Source organism: Ambystoma mexicanum, chromosome 5q (assembly GCF_040938575.1).
Source record: "Ambystoma mexicanum isolate Mex_15411 chromosome 5q, UKY_AmexF1_1, whole genome shotgun sequence".
In the NCBI taxonomy this organism is placed as follows: domain Eukaryota; kingdom Metazoa; phylum Chordata; class Amphibia; order Caudata; family Ambystomatidae; genus Ambystoma; species Ambystoma mexicanum.
In genome coordinates, this window is record NC_090933.1 from 1262704599 (window position 1) to 1262720316 (window position 15718).

At 43.9% G+C, this 15718-nt stretch overlaps 1 protein-coding gene across 3 annotated transcripts in view; it reads left to right on the plus strand.

Annotated features, from left to right (window-relative positions):
* The window catches only part of LRRC14 (leucine rich repeat containing 14), a 215135-nt gene that overhangs the window by 184857 nt on the left and 14560 nt on the right, over positions 1–15718 (plus strand). For all 3 annotated transcript variants that reach the window (XM_069621777.1, XM_069621776.1, XM_069621778.1), the window contains exons 3-4: positions 2278–2647; positions 5515–6156. In XM_069621777.1, the coding sequence (XP_069477878.1) occupies positions 2278–2647; positions 5515–6156 (1012 nt within the window). The remainder of the gene's footprint in view (positions 1–2277; positions 2648–5514; positions 6157–15718) is intronic.

Consider the following 15718-nt stretch of genomic DNA (forward strand, 5'->3'; position numbering starts at 1 on the left):
ATGGGTGCAACATTTGCTCTGGGCCTTGCGAACCTCTATATGCATAATCTTGAAATTAATTCCATCTACCATAGTTATAATTCCTTTCAAAAGAACATTGTTTCGTGGCATCGGTATATAGATGATATTTTACACGTACAGTACTTCCAAACATGGCTAAATGGACAAAATGCATTCACCACCGACCATAACAAACACAAAATGCCCTTTCTGGCCTTCGAAATTTTTAAAACGAGACTGGGTACGCTTGAAACTGTTTTGTACAAAGAACCAACAGACACGGGCATGTTGTTGGAATACAACAGTTTTCATCCACACAGACTTAAAGAGAGCTTACCCATTGGACAATTTCTGCAAATAAAACTGCAATCAATTGGCAGACTACAAACCTCATAGAAGAGCTCTCAAAACCTGACTGAAAGATCTAGGGTATCCGAAGGAGATAATATAAAGCGCATACAAAAGGGCACAGCGCGCTAACCGGGAGATGTGCCTCCATCCCGTGGGCACAAAAAAATCTTGACAAACACATGCCTGAGCACTTTTAGCCCCATAAGTGTAATGCTCTTCGTAAAGTCATTGTAAAAAATTGGTACATAGTAAAAACTTTTATTTTAATTATTTAAATTAATCCATCGCCTCCACGCTTTGCGATTAAGTGATAAAATCTTAGATACCCTCGTTCATACATATTTTGTGAACGATAATGTGCAATCAAGGCAACCATCTTTATGGGGCCTCCCTCCCGTGGTGGGGCACCAAAGATGTGGGAAAGGCTCAGTCTGTGTACTCGTGAAGGATATAAAAACTGTGAATCTGAAAGGCAACAAAGTAAAACTCACGAACTTCACAAATTGCCTGACACGGTGGGCTGTATGTCTTCAAATGCCCCTGTGATTTGATTTACATTGGGAAGACGAAACGTCAAGTTCGACAAAGGATATGCGAACACCGGTCATATCAAAAACAAGGTGGACAACAAACCCCTTGTGCACATTATACACAACAGCACAAATACACTGATATCTTTTGGTATGTCCTCAAAGTGTTTAAACGGTCTCCAAGAGGAGGAAATCCAGATTTAGCCTTACAAAAATGTGAGCAAAAATGAATTAATGAAATGGATACTGTAATAAATGTGTTGAATATAGCAGTGGAGTGGAATCTGTTTATATAATATCACTCTGCTACAGTAGTCACTGAAGCATAAAAGAAGTACTCATAATATTGAGAAAATAAGAAATGGAACAGTAATCATAACACTAGTACAACAAAAATGGAAAGGTGTGGGGGCATTAAAAGATACTTCAGGTTAATTGACATTGTTTGGAAGACCGCCTGTTGAGATGGACTCCGATATATCATATAGGATATACCTTTTTATGTTTGATATACATAAGAATTACCGATCCATTAAACAAAGAAACGATACATCTTGTACCAGAATATAAACTAGTATTGGGTGAATCCAAGCTATTGGATCCGCATATCCCGCGTACGTATCAATGATTGAGAATCCATAAGGTAGAAACCCTACGATATAGGCCGTTGATAAGTGAATTTGGCAGTCGTACTATATACATACCTTGAAGCCATCCATTTTGGCGCCCTCATTGTATTCAGTACCGTACAAGGTGACCATTTAAAAAAATTTAAAAATTCAGAGATCCTGTTTTTCACTGAACGAAAGGATCGTGAAAAGCGTGCATTGCCCTGTTGAATAATTTGGGATTAAGAAAAGGGTAATCCATCTTGGTGGTGTTCTTGTGTCTACTTCTACAAGCAACAGCTTCCCAAAGATCATGTTTTGAGAGCCACTCTTTCTTGTTTTAGGATCTTAAGCAAGCTTGCAGGCCCCATTGAAGGTGTTTCGTGTCTGTTTTTTATGTGCACTAATCGCTGCAAATTCTCAATGCCCATTGCCGGGATTAAAATGAAATCGTCTGGGGCTGAATGCATGTCCTGGGCTTCGGGCATGAACTAGCAAGCCTGTTGAACGAGTAGCTTGCTGATAAACTAACTTCACCATAAAATGCAAATGGTCTAATATACTTTTAATTTCTTTCAGACTTGGTCTAATCCCCCCTCTATACATTCACAAAGAGAGATTGTTAATCTCACATTTGTATATTTTTATGACAACAGTTGACCCGTGAAGTCCACTTGAACAGATGGCATGAATTTGCCTCTTAAATATTAGATTTGGTAATGGCCTAGCATGTTTCTGGTCTTCATTCGGTTGCCCAGAAGCATTAACATTTCTCTCTTCTTCCACAGGTCAGCAGGACTCGGGCCTGTTACGTTGTTTTGACATCATGTGCTCTTTGGTGTTTCTCTGTGCTCGGAAGGTGGTTTCTGATCATTCTTCCATCCACAAAGCTTTGGATTTCATTCCAAAAGAGCTGTACCCCGTTTTATTCAAAGCAGCCTTTATTGACAAAAAGACACTTGTTCTGCGTGATCTGGTCCATCGTTGGCCTTTCACTGTTCTTAGCTTTCGGAAGCTCCTGGAAGACACCAATAAACATGAATTTTCTACTACTGCTAAGGAGGAGCCCAGCAAGCTGTGTGTGCAGACCGTCATTCTGGGGGTGATTGCCAACCTGAACGAGGGTCTTGCTTTGGGCGACAAAGAGCACAATACAAGGTAACTACTATACTTCCTTTTTATATTTTATCATTTGGTTTTGAAACGTAACCTTTAATTAAAAAAAAATAGCAATTTTAATAAGTTTGAATTAAAAGCTACAATTGATCAATGTAAAAGCACAGGAACATGGACTATGATTTGATATAAACCAACCACCGCCAATACCATGGAGGTGATACGCCCATCTAAGCAATTTGACCATAAAACTTCACAATCCACAACATTCATTGAATGTATGAAACATGTCAAATGCAACATGTCAATTGTCCTGCACACATAATCAGAATGTGCTTCATGGTCTGCAGCTCATCGGGATAATTACAAAATCATCAGACTACCTCTTCCAACAGAGACTATCTTACAGAAATGTGCCTAGTGGGGTGTATATTTAAATGGGGAGCAACCACTTCACGTTTTTTGTGATTAAAAAAAAAAATGAGATGTTTCATTGACAAATAACTATGCAGCTTGTCTAAGGTGATAGTCCAGTGCCATTGATACATGTTCTTGACTTTGAAGGGATTGTCCATGTGATCATTTTTTGTCAGGTTAATTTGAATCGGCACCCTGTCACAAAATTACGCTAAATAATGAGTACACTTTCCCATGTCTCTTAAACATCCTGTTCAAGTCCTGCTATACTGAATCCTGTAATGGGCATAACATGTTATAATAAAACAATAGGAATTTCCATTTGGCCCTACTCAACAAAGAAACCAGACCTATCTCATATTTAATAGCTGCCAAGGGAAAAGCATTAGCAACTTTAAAAATCTAGAGGCCCTCAAACTTGGGGAATAGGTCACTGGCTCATAGCAACTTTAAAAATCTAGAGGCCCTCAAACTTGGGGAATAGGTCACTGGCTCATAATTGCACAATTTCAATACCCTTTAAGAACTTTGGGACAAATTTACCTTCATAAACTTTGGATTCACTGAGAATGTTCCATACATCAAATCAATCTTACCAAGTTGGTTTGTCAGAGCAACTACCCTGGACCACAACCACTTTTTCAATCTATAGTTTATGCGCTTTAAAACAGTTATTGCTGTTTGGCCTTTAATCCTTACTTCATGTGTACTGATTAAATGATTTCAAATCGTTCCCTATCCGCTGTGGGTGGATTGCCCTGCTAGAGTGTGTCTGTGTGTGGTTGGGTCTGTTTGGAGCATCAGCAGTTGTTGATGAGAGCCGAGATGTGGATCGCTCCTGTATGTTGCAGAGTGGATCCAGACTCCAGGTAACCTGAAGACTGGCATGATTATAGGGTTGCGAAACCAAATGGATGCAAAGAAAGATGCTCCACAGACCATGAGGTAAGATGGTGAACAAATCCTCTCGCTGTCTATGCCATTGTTCTTCTGACTATGCTAAAATCTATGCACCCCCCAAGCCCCCACCTGAAGTTTAAAAACATCACTTGCCTTTCTCCATTATCTGCACACTAGGGGGAGGGGTTTCTTTTGTGCTCCCTTTCTATTGACCATCCTAGATCAGGCTTTCTACTTTATATTATCTGTGCTTTTTCTTTTTTTTTTTATAAAAGAGCACACAGTTGCTATTAGAAATATTACCCTCGACTGTCAGGTTCTACAGATGGTAACAATACTGCAGTTCTTAAGTTTTGCTACAGCCTTTTAACATTGGCTGGTGTGCTGTTCCCCGTCTTGTACGCGGAGTGCAACATTTAGATTCAATGAGCAGGAGCTACTGCTAGGAAACCAAGCAAGAGTACCCAGTGCACTACAAATCTCACTTCACACTTACACATGAGATGCACACTTTAACTTTTTGTCCATTTTGTTTGATTCGTTATGTTTAAATTTGTACTAGATGTACCGTAAATCTTTATAAGCATAATTAAAGATAATGTCACACATGCATGTTTGTAAGGCACCAACTGGTTTGGGGAGCCAAAGGTTCAAACCCTATATAGTACAAATCCTCAGATAATACTTCTGAGGTAAAGCCAGTGACAGGACTTTATGGGAACCAAGGCCAAGAAATGAATTGAATCTGTTTTTATGCTGCTCTGGTGACATCAAGATAGTATACTGTAGCGTCCCATCGGTGCACCAAATCTTAGCATTCTACCACTTTGTCTAGACCTTCAATGGGATTGGGCTTCCACGCACCACATCACAGTAGTGCTGTGGTATCCGACTTCATTAGCTCTAATATCCGTAGATACGGGTGAGCTGTGGAATGGGCTCTATGTGCAGAGATACAGTATGTTGGTAGAACAGCTTCTGGTACTTGCAATCAGATTTTCAATTGAACTAAACCGGCAAACCAATGCTTTGCCTATCCACCAAGGGTTTCCAAAATACTGGGTAAATCTTTTCACGGGAAATGTGGCTGCCGGTTTTATATACCTCTCTGCTGAAGGCAGTTTCCTCAATGTATTTCTTTCAGGAATTTCACAGAAATTAACAGGATGGGCTACATTAAATATTATTTTGAAAAATAATTGCTATTCTGGTTCACCGACTAAGCCCTAAAAGGAAAATATTACATTGAAAATATTATGATCTGACAAACTATTTGAGAAATGTATACAAATTAGCACAATATGAACCCATGTGACAAGCTTCAGCCTGTTGCTTACATTGGTTTTTGTATATGAAGTGCTCAAGTACATTGGTGGACGTCACGCAACATGGGATATATACAGCAGATAATTGGTCTCTACTGCTACAAGCACACATTCCATAAGGTTGGGGGGGGAGTACTGTTTATGGAATGTATAACTTTGTTGGTGTGTTCTTTTGTTACAACTGGTTGAAGCTCTTGATTGCACCAAGTGTATTACATTATGTGTTGGTGGATAATTAATTCTCTCCCGGTTTCCTTTAATTTGAAGGAGACATCAGCTGCGACTTCTAGATATGACTGGCCTTCAGGATGGAGGGATCAATGATGACCCACAAACCATGAGCCTGTGGTCTCGAACAGTCACTCTAGCCAAAGCCTGCATTGAGGTGTCCAAGCGGCAGTGTGAGGAGGCTAAACGAGCTTGGAAACGAAGGAAAGGAATGGGGAGTACCTTGGTAGCTGCAAATGCCCCTGATGACCAGTTGTACGTGGAGGTGCGCGTGGACCTGTTTGTAAACAGCACTTCCTATGGAGTTCTCAGAGAGGCCTTGCAGGTCAGTACCAGCAGCCCGCTGCGATTGAAGTGCCGGGATTTCCGAGCCGAAGAGCTTTCCATCCGCAGCACGGTGGGACTGTTGGAGCTTCTGGATTCTGCAAGTGTTCGACAGGTGGACTTGAGGTTTAATAATCTGGGACTTTCTGGACTCAACATGCTGCTCCCGTACATGGCCAAGTTTCCAAGTTTGCTCAGCCTGAAACTACCTTACAATAACATTGATGTCAGGAGGCTATCGGTAGAGATGGAAAAGGGTCTGCAAAGCTTTGCCACAGAGATCGGGCGGCTGTCCAGTCTCAAAGAACTGAACTTGGGTGCCTCCAGACTATCGGGAAGATTGAGGCAACTCCTTGGGTAAGGACTACTGCCACAATTCAATTTGCTGCAGTTTACATATTCTAATGTTTGGTGTTATTGGTTCAGGTTTATTTAGAAACCTAGTTGGAGGCAACAAAAGTTCGGGTGGGAAGGGCAACTATAGTAGGGAGGCCATCTGCCCTGTTGTGTCCACTATATATAGTAACCAGTCCCACTGTAGTGCTGCTTCTACCTAATACGATTTCACCAATGTGACTGCTGATCTGGAGACTTTGTTGAAATGTTATGTGGTCTTGTACCGTGCACTGTTGCCACTTGCGTGTCTTCTTGGCACTCTAGCGGATCTGCAATGGAAGGGGGGGTGGGGGGTGGTGGGGGGGGTCTGGGGGGGCGGGGGTGGTGTGTGTGTGTGTGTGTTTGTTTTCGTGGTGTGGTAGGGTTATGTTTAGTTTGAGGGGGGAGTATGCAGAATATTGAGGTTTTTTTTATGGTTAGTTGGGTGCAACACATTTCCTTCTCCCCAAAATCCATGTGTAACAGAATTCCTACCCCACTGATCCAGCTAAGGCCAAAACCGTTCCTACCCCATAAATGCAGCTAACTGCAACACCTCTCCTATCCCCAAAATGCATTGAAGAGTAACACATTTCCTACCCTCAAAATACAGCTATATGCCGCACAGAGAGAACTCCCAATAACAATAATTCTATTGGGCCATCTAAGGCGGTGAGGCAGGTAGTCTACATTCTGTTATAATATGATGATTGGCTGTGTTCACTGCTGGCTGTGTTCACTGCCAGTGCCACCTTAGCTTTAGCTGCAGGGTACTTCGTCGGTTGTCCATGCCTGAACAGTAAGAAGAGCTGCCTAGATTGAGCTATCCTTTGCCGGCTGCCCTGGCATGGCTCCCCAGGGTGACCCATGAATAGGGGGCATCTGGTTACAAGACCATAGCAACCGGCTTCTCCGCATAGGTTAGGGAGGCAGTAAGTGCGGGATGCAGAAAAGAAAGGGGAGGTGAGCACCACAGTCAAAGTAGATTAACTGATGGTCTAGAGGGTGGCAGGGTAGTAGCTGACCTGATCTTCTGGGTACTTGGCGAATGGCTGAGTCAACTGGATACAAGCAGAGGGAAGCCTTGCTGCCTGTCTTTTGGTCACAAGACCATAGTTAAGGGGTCTTTTACGGCGCACTGCTGCCAAATGCGTGGTCTTCTGAATGACAGATCTGTGAGGGCTGGGGTGGTTATTAGTGGGATGCTGAGGGAGAAGTGCCCAAGCTTTGATGTTTGTAGCTTCATTACGGGTTATATCCAGACTCCATCCTAGGTTTACCTTTTGACTTCTATCCAAGCCCAGCACATGGATCATCCTCTGCCATATTCAAGTTCGCTCTTGTACCCCCTTTGACATCCCTATGCTCAGTGTATTGCCATTCAATGAGTTTGTGGCAAGGCATATCTGTATGGCAGTTTTATTCTCGTGGGTTTCTTTTGTATTAGTTTGTCGTTTAGGGGTGTTCTTAGTATTGTTGGAGCCATGTAACATCTTCCTGAAGTTTAGGTTGTAGTCTATCGTTCTTATTTCCTTTGGGAGTGAGTTTCAGAGCTTTGCTGCTATTCAGGAGAACACTGATCCTCCAAATTTCTGTTTGAAATATTTTTTCAGTTCAAGGTGCATGTCGTTGCTGAATCTTGGTGGTCATGCTGGTTTGTAGATGGTGAATTATTCCTGGATGGATTCCGCTTCTTTGCCGTGTATCGCTCTGTTATGCACTGTGTTTTGAAAGAGATTCACTTTTTAACTGGCAACCAATGCAGAGTTCCTAGTGCCGGTGTGATGTGGTCTCTTCTAGTGAGTTTAAGGAGTAGTCTTGCTGATGCTTTGTGTCCATTGTAGCTTTCTCAACAGGTAATCTGGTATTCGTAGGTAAATGCGGTTGGCGTAGTCTATACTTGAGCTGATGAGAGAAATTATGGAAAATGTCCTGTGTATGTGTATATATGTGTGAAGGCTGTATTTTCTTGCTTCTTCCACCTGCACACAATCCTTTCTTGACCATCGAATGGACTCGTGGTTCTCGAGTTAGTTCTTTGTCCATTAGGATTCCTAGATTTTTGGCCACCTTGGATGGTTCTAGTGGTTTTCCCAGTTCGGAGGGCCATGGAAGATGCTGATTGTTTGCCATGCCATTGGCAGTAATCATAATTTCAGTTTTGTTTTGTTTGTTAAATCCATTGGTTTAGTTCCTTGAGACAGTTGGTTAGTGTTGTAGTTTTTTTTTCTCTGGCGTTGATTGTGAATCGTCTTGCGTAGTTGTAGCATACATGTATTTTGATGAAGCTGATTAGGGGTGTCGTGTAGATATTAGTAATTGTGGTGGAGAAGGGCCCTGTGGCACGGCAGATGTTTTTCCATGTGCTGATTTGTGAAAGGTGCTAGCCAAGTTGTTTTGGTTCTTTCTGTTAGGAATGATTTTTGCCAGGGGAGAGTTGTGTTGCTGATCCCATTGTCTTCTAGCCTTTTGATGGGTGTGGCGTGGTTGACCGTGTGGAAGTTTGCTAAGAGATCAATTAGTATTTGTGCTGGAGTCGGTCTCTGCGTATTCCCCTCCCTCTTCCACCCCCCCCCCCCTCGCCTCCCCCGATGGGCAGTTTCCGTTCCTCTCATGGGTTTGAAGCCTACTTGCGCCTGATCGAACAGATGGTTATTGTCCATTTATTCCAGGATTTGTTCTTAGACGTAGCTTTCTAAAAGCTTTGCCAGGTATGGTATGTTTGAAAGTGGTTGGTAGTTGGTGAGGTTTTGGACGTTTCCTCTAGCGTCTTTAAGGAGTGGCTTGATCTAAGCTGATTTGAAGGCTTGTGGCACTGTTGCTGTTTTTAGTGAGATGTTGAAGAGATTGAGATGGTGGTCTACTTTTTTTTCTGGGAGAGGATGGTTTTGTAGACGTCCGCTGGGCAGGGATCTATAGGGGAGCCCGCTTTCTTGCTCACCAAGCTGATGAATGTATCCTTTGTGATTGGGGTGGGCGGGGTGCTTTAGCCTGGTCGTTGTCTTAGGTGTTGGTTGGCTATGTTGGTAATTGGGTCTGATTAGGATGGTTTGCTGAAATGTTGGTGAATTTGTTCTTATGATTGGCATGGTCGCATAGTTTGGGGATCAGTCACATGGATGGTTTTCTCTTGTTTATGTGGCTGAACATTTCTTTTTGTGAGTTGTCTGCTCTGGCGATCCATTTATTGTAGTATTTATTTCTCTTGTTTGGAGTATTTCAGCTTTGTATAATCTAATCTGTCTTTGCTTTGATATATATTTGTCGTAGGCCTTCTCCTTCTTGTTCCAGTCTCCTGTTTGTTATTTTCATAGCTGTGAGATAGTGTGTGAACCATCTTGCAAGTGCTTTCTTACTTGATGGGATTACAGGTTTTTCCGGTGCAATGTCATCCTTTGTTTCCATGATCCATTTTAGGATTGAGGCTGCTCCTATATCTGTTACGTCTAGGGTGGTGGGGGTGGGGTACAGTTTTGCCATTAGTTTGGCGTTCATTTCCCCGCTGTTAATGCTTCTCGGTTTCTTTTCAAGAATGAAGGAACAATGGAGATTGTTGTAGGGTTCTTCTAGTGTTCCAGATGGAGAGCATACCACAAAGGGTATAATTGGGTGATCACTCCAAAGGATATGCATTGGAGGTGAGGTTACGACCAGGTTTTTGTTACCGAAGATTGCATTCAGCATGTGACTTGCTGTGTGCGTCGCTCAGTTTAACATTTGCCGTAATTTCATTGTCGCTAGTTTGTTGAAGTTTTGGGTGAGTTTTTATTTTTTTTTTCTTCTGCGAACCAGATGTTGAAGTCTCAATGGATGACTAGTGGTGATGCCTAATGGCCATGTTGGTGACTGCTTTCACAAATTTATCTACGAATGTAGCGCCGTAGGTCGGTGGTCTGTAGAGCAGTACAAACTTTATATTTATTTGAGGCTAGGTTTACTACGAGCAATTCGGAATGGTTGAACTGCTGTTTATTTTTTGTAGGTGGTCTTCCATCTTCCACTTATTTTTTCCAACTGTTCAGCTAGTTTGATTTTGATCTTGTGGGGAAGGCAGTTCTGCACTGTGACCTTGTATTTTAGACTCTGGTTTCTGTGAGGACTAGGATTTCTAAGCCTCTGTCGCATACCAGACCGTAGATTTCGGTTGTGTGCTTGACATCATCGATCTAGTGTTGATTAGGCTGCAGTGTATCTTTTTTTTCTCTGTTCTGGTTTGCTTGGTCTTTTGTTGTGTCCTTTGCTGTTCATGTTGGTGTTCCTTGATGCCGTTGGTTTGGAAGTTTTGGTCCGCAGAATCGGTTTCTTCAATGAACGTGAGGTTAGGTTACTGATTAAGATGTCATGAGGACGTATGTGGGCGAATATTGGGATGGCGATGATCAAAGGGCCCCAGACCTGCTCAAGCCTCTGGCTAGTGTTTGCAATGGGGGTGTTTAGTAATATAGTGCAAGGATGAATTGAGAAGTAACTTTCTAGGCAGAGACAATTCTCAAAAGGTTGTATTTTGTTGGTCAAACAAAAGTTTCCCCCCGAATATCGTTCTCATTTTTGGCCTTCTAAAAGCGTTCCTCGAATTACCTGGTGCAGTTACTGTACCAGACCGCAATGCTTTCCTTAGCTATGTTATCGTTTTTAATTGCTCACTTTCCCGTGCATCACCGTAGTGATACCGGAGCAGGACGATTTGGTGCGGCCATTTCAGCGCCGGCCGATTTGGCGCGGCCGATTGCCCGCAGAGCCCATTTCGGCGCGGCCAGTTCGCCACGGGGATGGTCGGGCGCCAGGATGTTTTGGCGCGGGTATTGGCATCTATACTACAAAGTGGCACAGCTCGATTGAGTGGAACTGTTTCATGGGTGCGCTGTATTACCTGCAACTGGAGAGCGTGTGTGCAGTCCTGAGGTTCGCTCTCATGGGCTTGCCTATCCATCGTTATTCCGCTCAATTATATCCAGTTTGGGTGGAGGTTTCCGTCTTGCGCCTGTTGGGGGATTGAGCTTAACTCCAGAACACTTAGAGGCGACCTGTATGTCTATTGTTTCAAAGATATTCTTTCTTCTTTTATTTATTATTTCACGTCCACCTTGCCAAGATGGACTGGGAGAGCGATGCTAATGTCATGAGGCCTTCTTATTTTCAGTGAGCAGAGGTCTCTGGTCGGGCTGCATGGAGTCTCAGCAGTAGATTGCTCGCGTTTCAGAGGATGCCTCTTGGTCTGGCGCGAATCGAACGGGATATTGGCTATTTCACCCTCTAAAGTGATGTGTTACCGTGTGCAGGGTTACTAACCTCGCACCGCCGCTGTAACCGCAGCTGTAATCTCACGTTACAATCCACCAACACGGCATACAGAAAGCACAGGCAGATTGCATGGCCCGCTGCCGGTGCGACCCAGCGAACAGCACCCGCGCGCCACTGCTGGGGTGAGGCAGAGTGTAACACCCATGAGCGGTGCCAGGTCTAACAGCAGAAATCGGAGGGCATTTGATGTTCAGATGCGGGCAGTTATGCTGCCACTCCCAGGCAGGTGTGCAGGAAGCCTGCACTGCATCTCTTCTCTCAGTGCCAGTGGAGCTTGCAGTACTGGTGCTGCCCATGCCAGAAAAGCTTGCACTACTGCTACTGCCCATGCCATAGAAGCGTGCACGCTGATGGGCCCCAGTCTGAGTGTGAAGCTTGGCTGCTGCTCTCAGAAGAACTTGTGTAAGAGGGAATCTTGCACTGCTGTGGACCATTTTATATGTACACTGGTGCGGTGTAGAATGGGGTGTACGAGAGATAAGCTTGCACTGCAGCAACTCGTGCAGTACATGGGGTGTACGAGAGGGAAGTGTGCACTGCAGCAACCCGTGCAGTACATGGGGTGTACGAGAGGGAAGTGTGCACTGCAGCAACCTGCGCAGTACGTGGGGTGTACGAGAGAGAAGCTTAGCACTGCAGCAACTCATGGAGTACATGGATTGTACGAGAGAGAAGCGTAGCACTGCAGCAACCCATGATGTACGAGAGAGCTTAGCACTGCAGCAACCCATGCAGTACATGGGGTGTACGAGAGAGAAGCTTAGCACTGCAGCAACCCATGCAGTACATGGATTGTACCAGAGAGAAGCTTAGCACTGCAGCAACCCATGCAGTACATGGGGTGTACGAGAGAGAAGCTTAGCACTGCATGGATTGTACGAGAGAGAAGCTTAGCACTGCAGCAACCCATGCAGTACATGGGGTGTACGAGAGAGAAGCTTAGCACTGCAGCAACCCATGCAGTACATGGATTGTACGAGAGAGAAGCTTAGCACTGCAGCAACCCATGCAGTACATGGGGTGTACTAGAGAGAAGCTTAGCACTGCAGCAACCCATGCAGTACATGGGGTGTACGAGAGAGAAGCTTAGCACTGCAGCAACCCGTGCAGTACATGGGGTGCCATTATAGTTCAAAAACTGCTATTCCTCTAATTCCCAGCGATCAGTTTCGCCCCCCGCCTCCTTCCCTGAACCTCCCTTCAAATCCATTTTTCAACTGGGGTTTTCAGTGTTCTCTGGACCCCACAACGTTTCCCACCAACGTTATCAGACTGCACTTTTTTTGTTAGCCTTTTTTTTTTTCAGTGAACAACGTGTGTCCGATTTTGATCACGGGATACCCTCGCGCAAAAACATTGTAGTGCAAGGAATAACTGTTTCCTACACACCATCTGCGGCTAATGTGATACCCGTTGCATGTCAGCAAAAGTCCACACTAAATTGCTTTAATAGCTGCCACGTTTGCTCCGACAGTTATGGAGCTATTGACGTGCACTGAGCAGCATTCAAAACTCTGTTCAGTTCAAATATTTTTGGCTTCCAAAAGGGGAAACGCCGGCTTTTATAATCATTTTAAACAGCATACTTTATTGAGCTATCCCATCCTGTCCCGTTTTTTTAATTGGATTTTTACTTTGGAAACCTGCACTTGGAACAATGTCAGGGATCATAGGAAACCAATAGATAAAAATAAAATGGTTTACGTGGCAACATGTTTCCCCCAATATTTCTCAAAGTATTTATTTTAGCATTTATTACAGCACAAAAAAGAGGCATCTTGGCGCTAGTTACAGAAAGTGCTTGGTACAGGGCATGGTAGATGCAGATATTCAGACTGGTAAAGCTGCTTCTCATTTTACAGGGAGCTACATCGGAGGTGCATACCTAGGACCAGGTGAGTGCAGTTCAAATGGATGTAGTTACATGGACTGGCCGAGTCTCGCCTCATCTTATAGGGGCTACATCAAAGGGTACATAGGTCAGGTAAAAGCAGTTGTGTAGACTAGCAGAGTCTCACTTCCAATATAGAGGGGCAGCAACAAGAGACTGCCTTGCAATAAGGACTCTGAGTTGGTGAGATGTAGGCATTAATCGTATGAATAGAGGTCTTGTTCACATGAAGTGCACTATTAACATTGGTTTTTAAAACGGAAGTGGATGCAGAAAGCTAAGGCCACCTAGATTCGATTTATCTTGTTTTCTTTTTTCGTAGTAGATGCTGTAGAGCTAACAAATGATGGACCAGGAAGTATGTAACGGTCAAAGTGACAGGTTTGTGTCGGCACAAGGGGCATCACCCTTTGTGTCTCATGGCTGCTTACCGGGCGAGATGGAGGTCTGATGTAACAGGATTGGGAATGTTATGAGTCTATGGTGAAATTTTGCCGGGAGGCACTCCTTTACACTGACTGGCTCAGGCAGGGCCTTTTGTGTGGGTCTTTCCTCGCTTGCTGGCCTGTGATTGGCTAGAAGAGTAGAGGGATAGCCAATCTGGAACTTCGTTTACTCCGAAGTAAGCATGGTAACTAAATCGGCACTCTGCTTCCGAGGATTAGGGCGGCCATCAGTAAAGGACAAAACAGCTATGTGGCCAATGGCGCTGAGGACGCATACATGAGGTTGCTGTAAGGTAAGGCATGAGGCATTAAAATCTTTGTGAGCGGACATGATCTGTAGATGCTCAGTACTGCCGCGGTAAAGTGGGAGCGCATGGAGCAAGAAGAGGGATACATACACACACGCCCAGAAATGGGCTTACCTCATCAGGGAGCCGCTGGATGTATACATTCTCATATAAAACATATTGTTGTGCACTTGGTAAGCAAACCAGTAAGGAAAGGTATGTTTTGTGCATTTCATGGGGCGAGGGACTTTTTATTCCTGGCTAATCTCTTACAACTTGAAATGTGTACCCATGTTAACAGTAGTCCTGAGTTTAGTGGAACAGAGGCACCTTAGGATAAATTGATTTGCCCAGGGTCGCACCATTCTGTTCCCGTACAGGACCAACTATATTGAGGTAGGTAACATGACCCATGTGAAATGCTATTGCTAATAACTATTGACTTGCATGGCGGATTTGGTTGACATTTCAAACAAAAAGTTTGTCATGGGCACCTCTAGACTCGAACTTATGGGAAAGAATCGTTAAAAAATTAAAAGGTTATTAAGAAAGCAAAGAAACACTGTTTTTGGCCTACTCCCATTTTATTTCATTTTTTTCCCCCATGGAGAAAGTGTGAAGGGAATTGGACCAAATAAGAAACGATTTGGGCACAAAGCATTGATTTAATTTCCTGGACAGACTTGGGGTCGTTCCACCCAGTAGTTTTTTTAACCTTTTGGACGGAGATTTGGGGTGCTCCCATCTCCCATGGTGCTTTGCAGCAGAGAGCGTGTCCAAAATTAAAAGCTGCCTTTTCTTTTTTTGTCAATTACCGTGGGAATGCAAAAACGAATAGTGCAACACAAGCTATTTGGGGGAGGAAAAAGGATGAAATTAGGCTAGAGGTCGTGAGGGGGGGAAAGGGGACATCATGTGAAGTTGGGGGTGGTCTGGGGATCCAGTTAAAGACCGGGATAAACCCTGCAAGATAACCGCGGTTACAACAGAAGACGCGATCGGGAATGAAGCTGCACAAAGCTAGTGAAAGGGGGGTGGGGGAGGCCGAGACATCAAGATTCATAATGCAGTGCCAGAAACCTTCATAGTTATGAGCTTCTTGTCACTTCACCTCCCTTCTTGCTTCTTTCTGTCTCCCTTTTTCCATTTCTTTCCCATCTCGTTTCTTGACGGCTTCTGCTTTATTTTCTCCCATTTTATCGTGTCATTTCGTACTTTTACCTTTCTTCCCAAACTCCATCTCCTTTCTTTGTTTCTTCCTCATCTTATCAAATCTCATTGTTTCTATCCGACTTGGTGCTTTAAAAAAATTGCTGCAGTGAGGACCAAACATGCAATGCTTAATCCAGAAGTTTGATTTTTGAGGAGGCGTTTTTGCTTTTTACCATTAAGAAAGCTTCCTGGTTTTCTGCATTTGGTGCTGTAGTCTCCACACACTAGTGGTCATCTCCCCGCTACCCCGTCCCCGCCAACCATTTCGTTGTCCTCTTGATATCTAGGTTTCTTGCTTACTGTCGGCACGCAATCTGATTGCCAATGGATAACGCGCAGGAAGCTAAAACGTACCCAGTACATGAAGTAAAGCCAACACAGTGGTTGTAAATAACATGAAGTGCAAT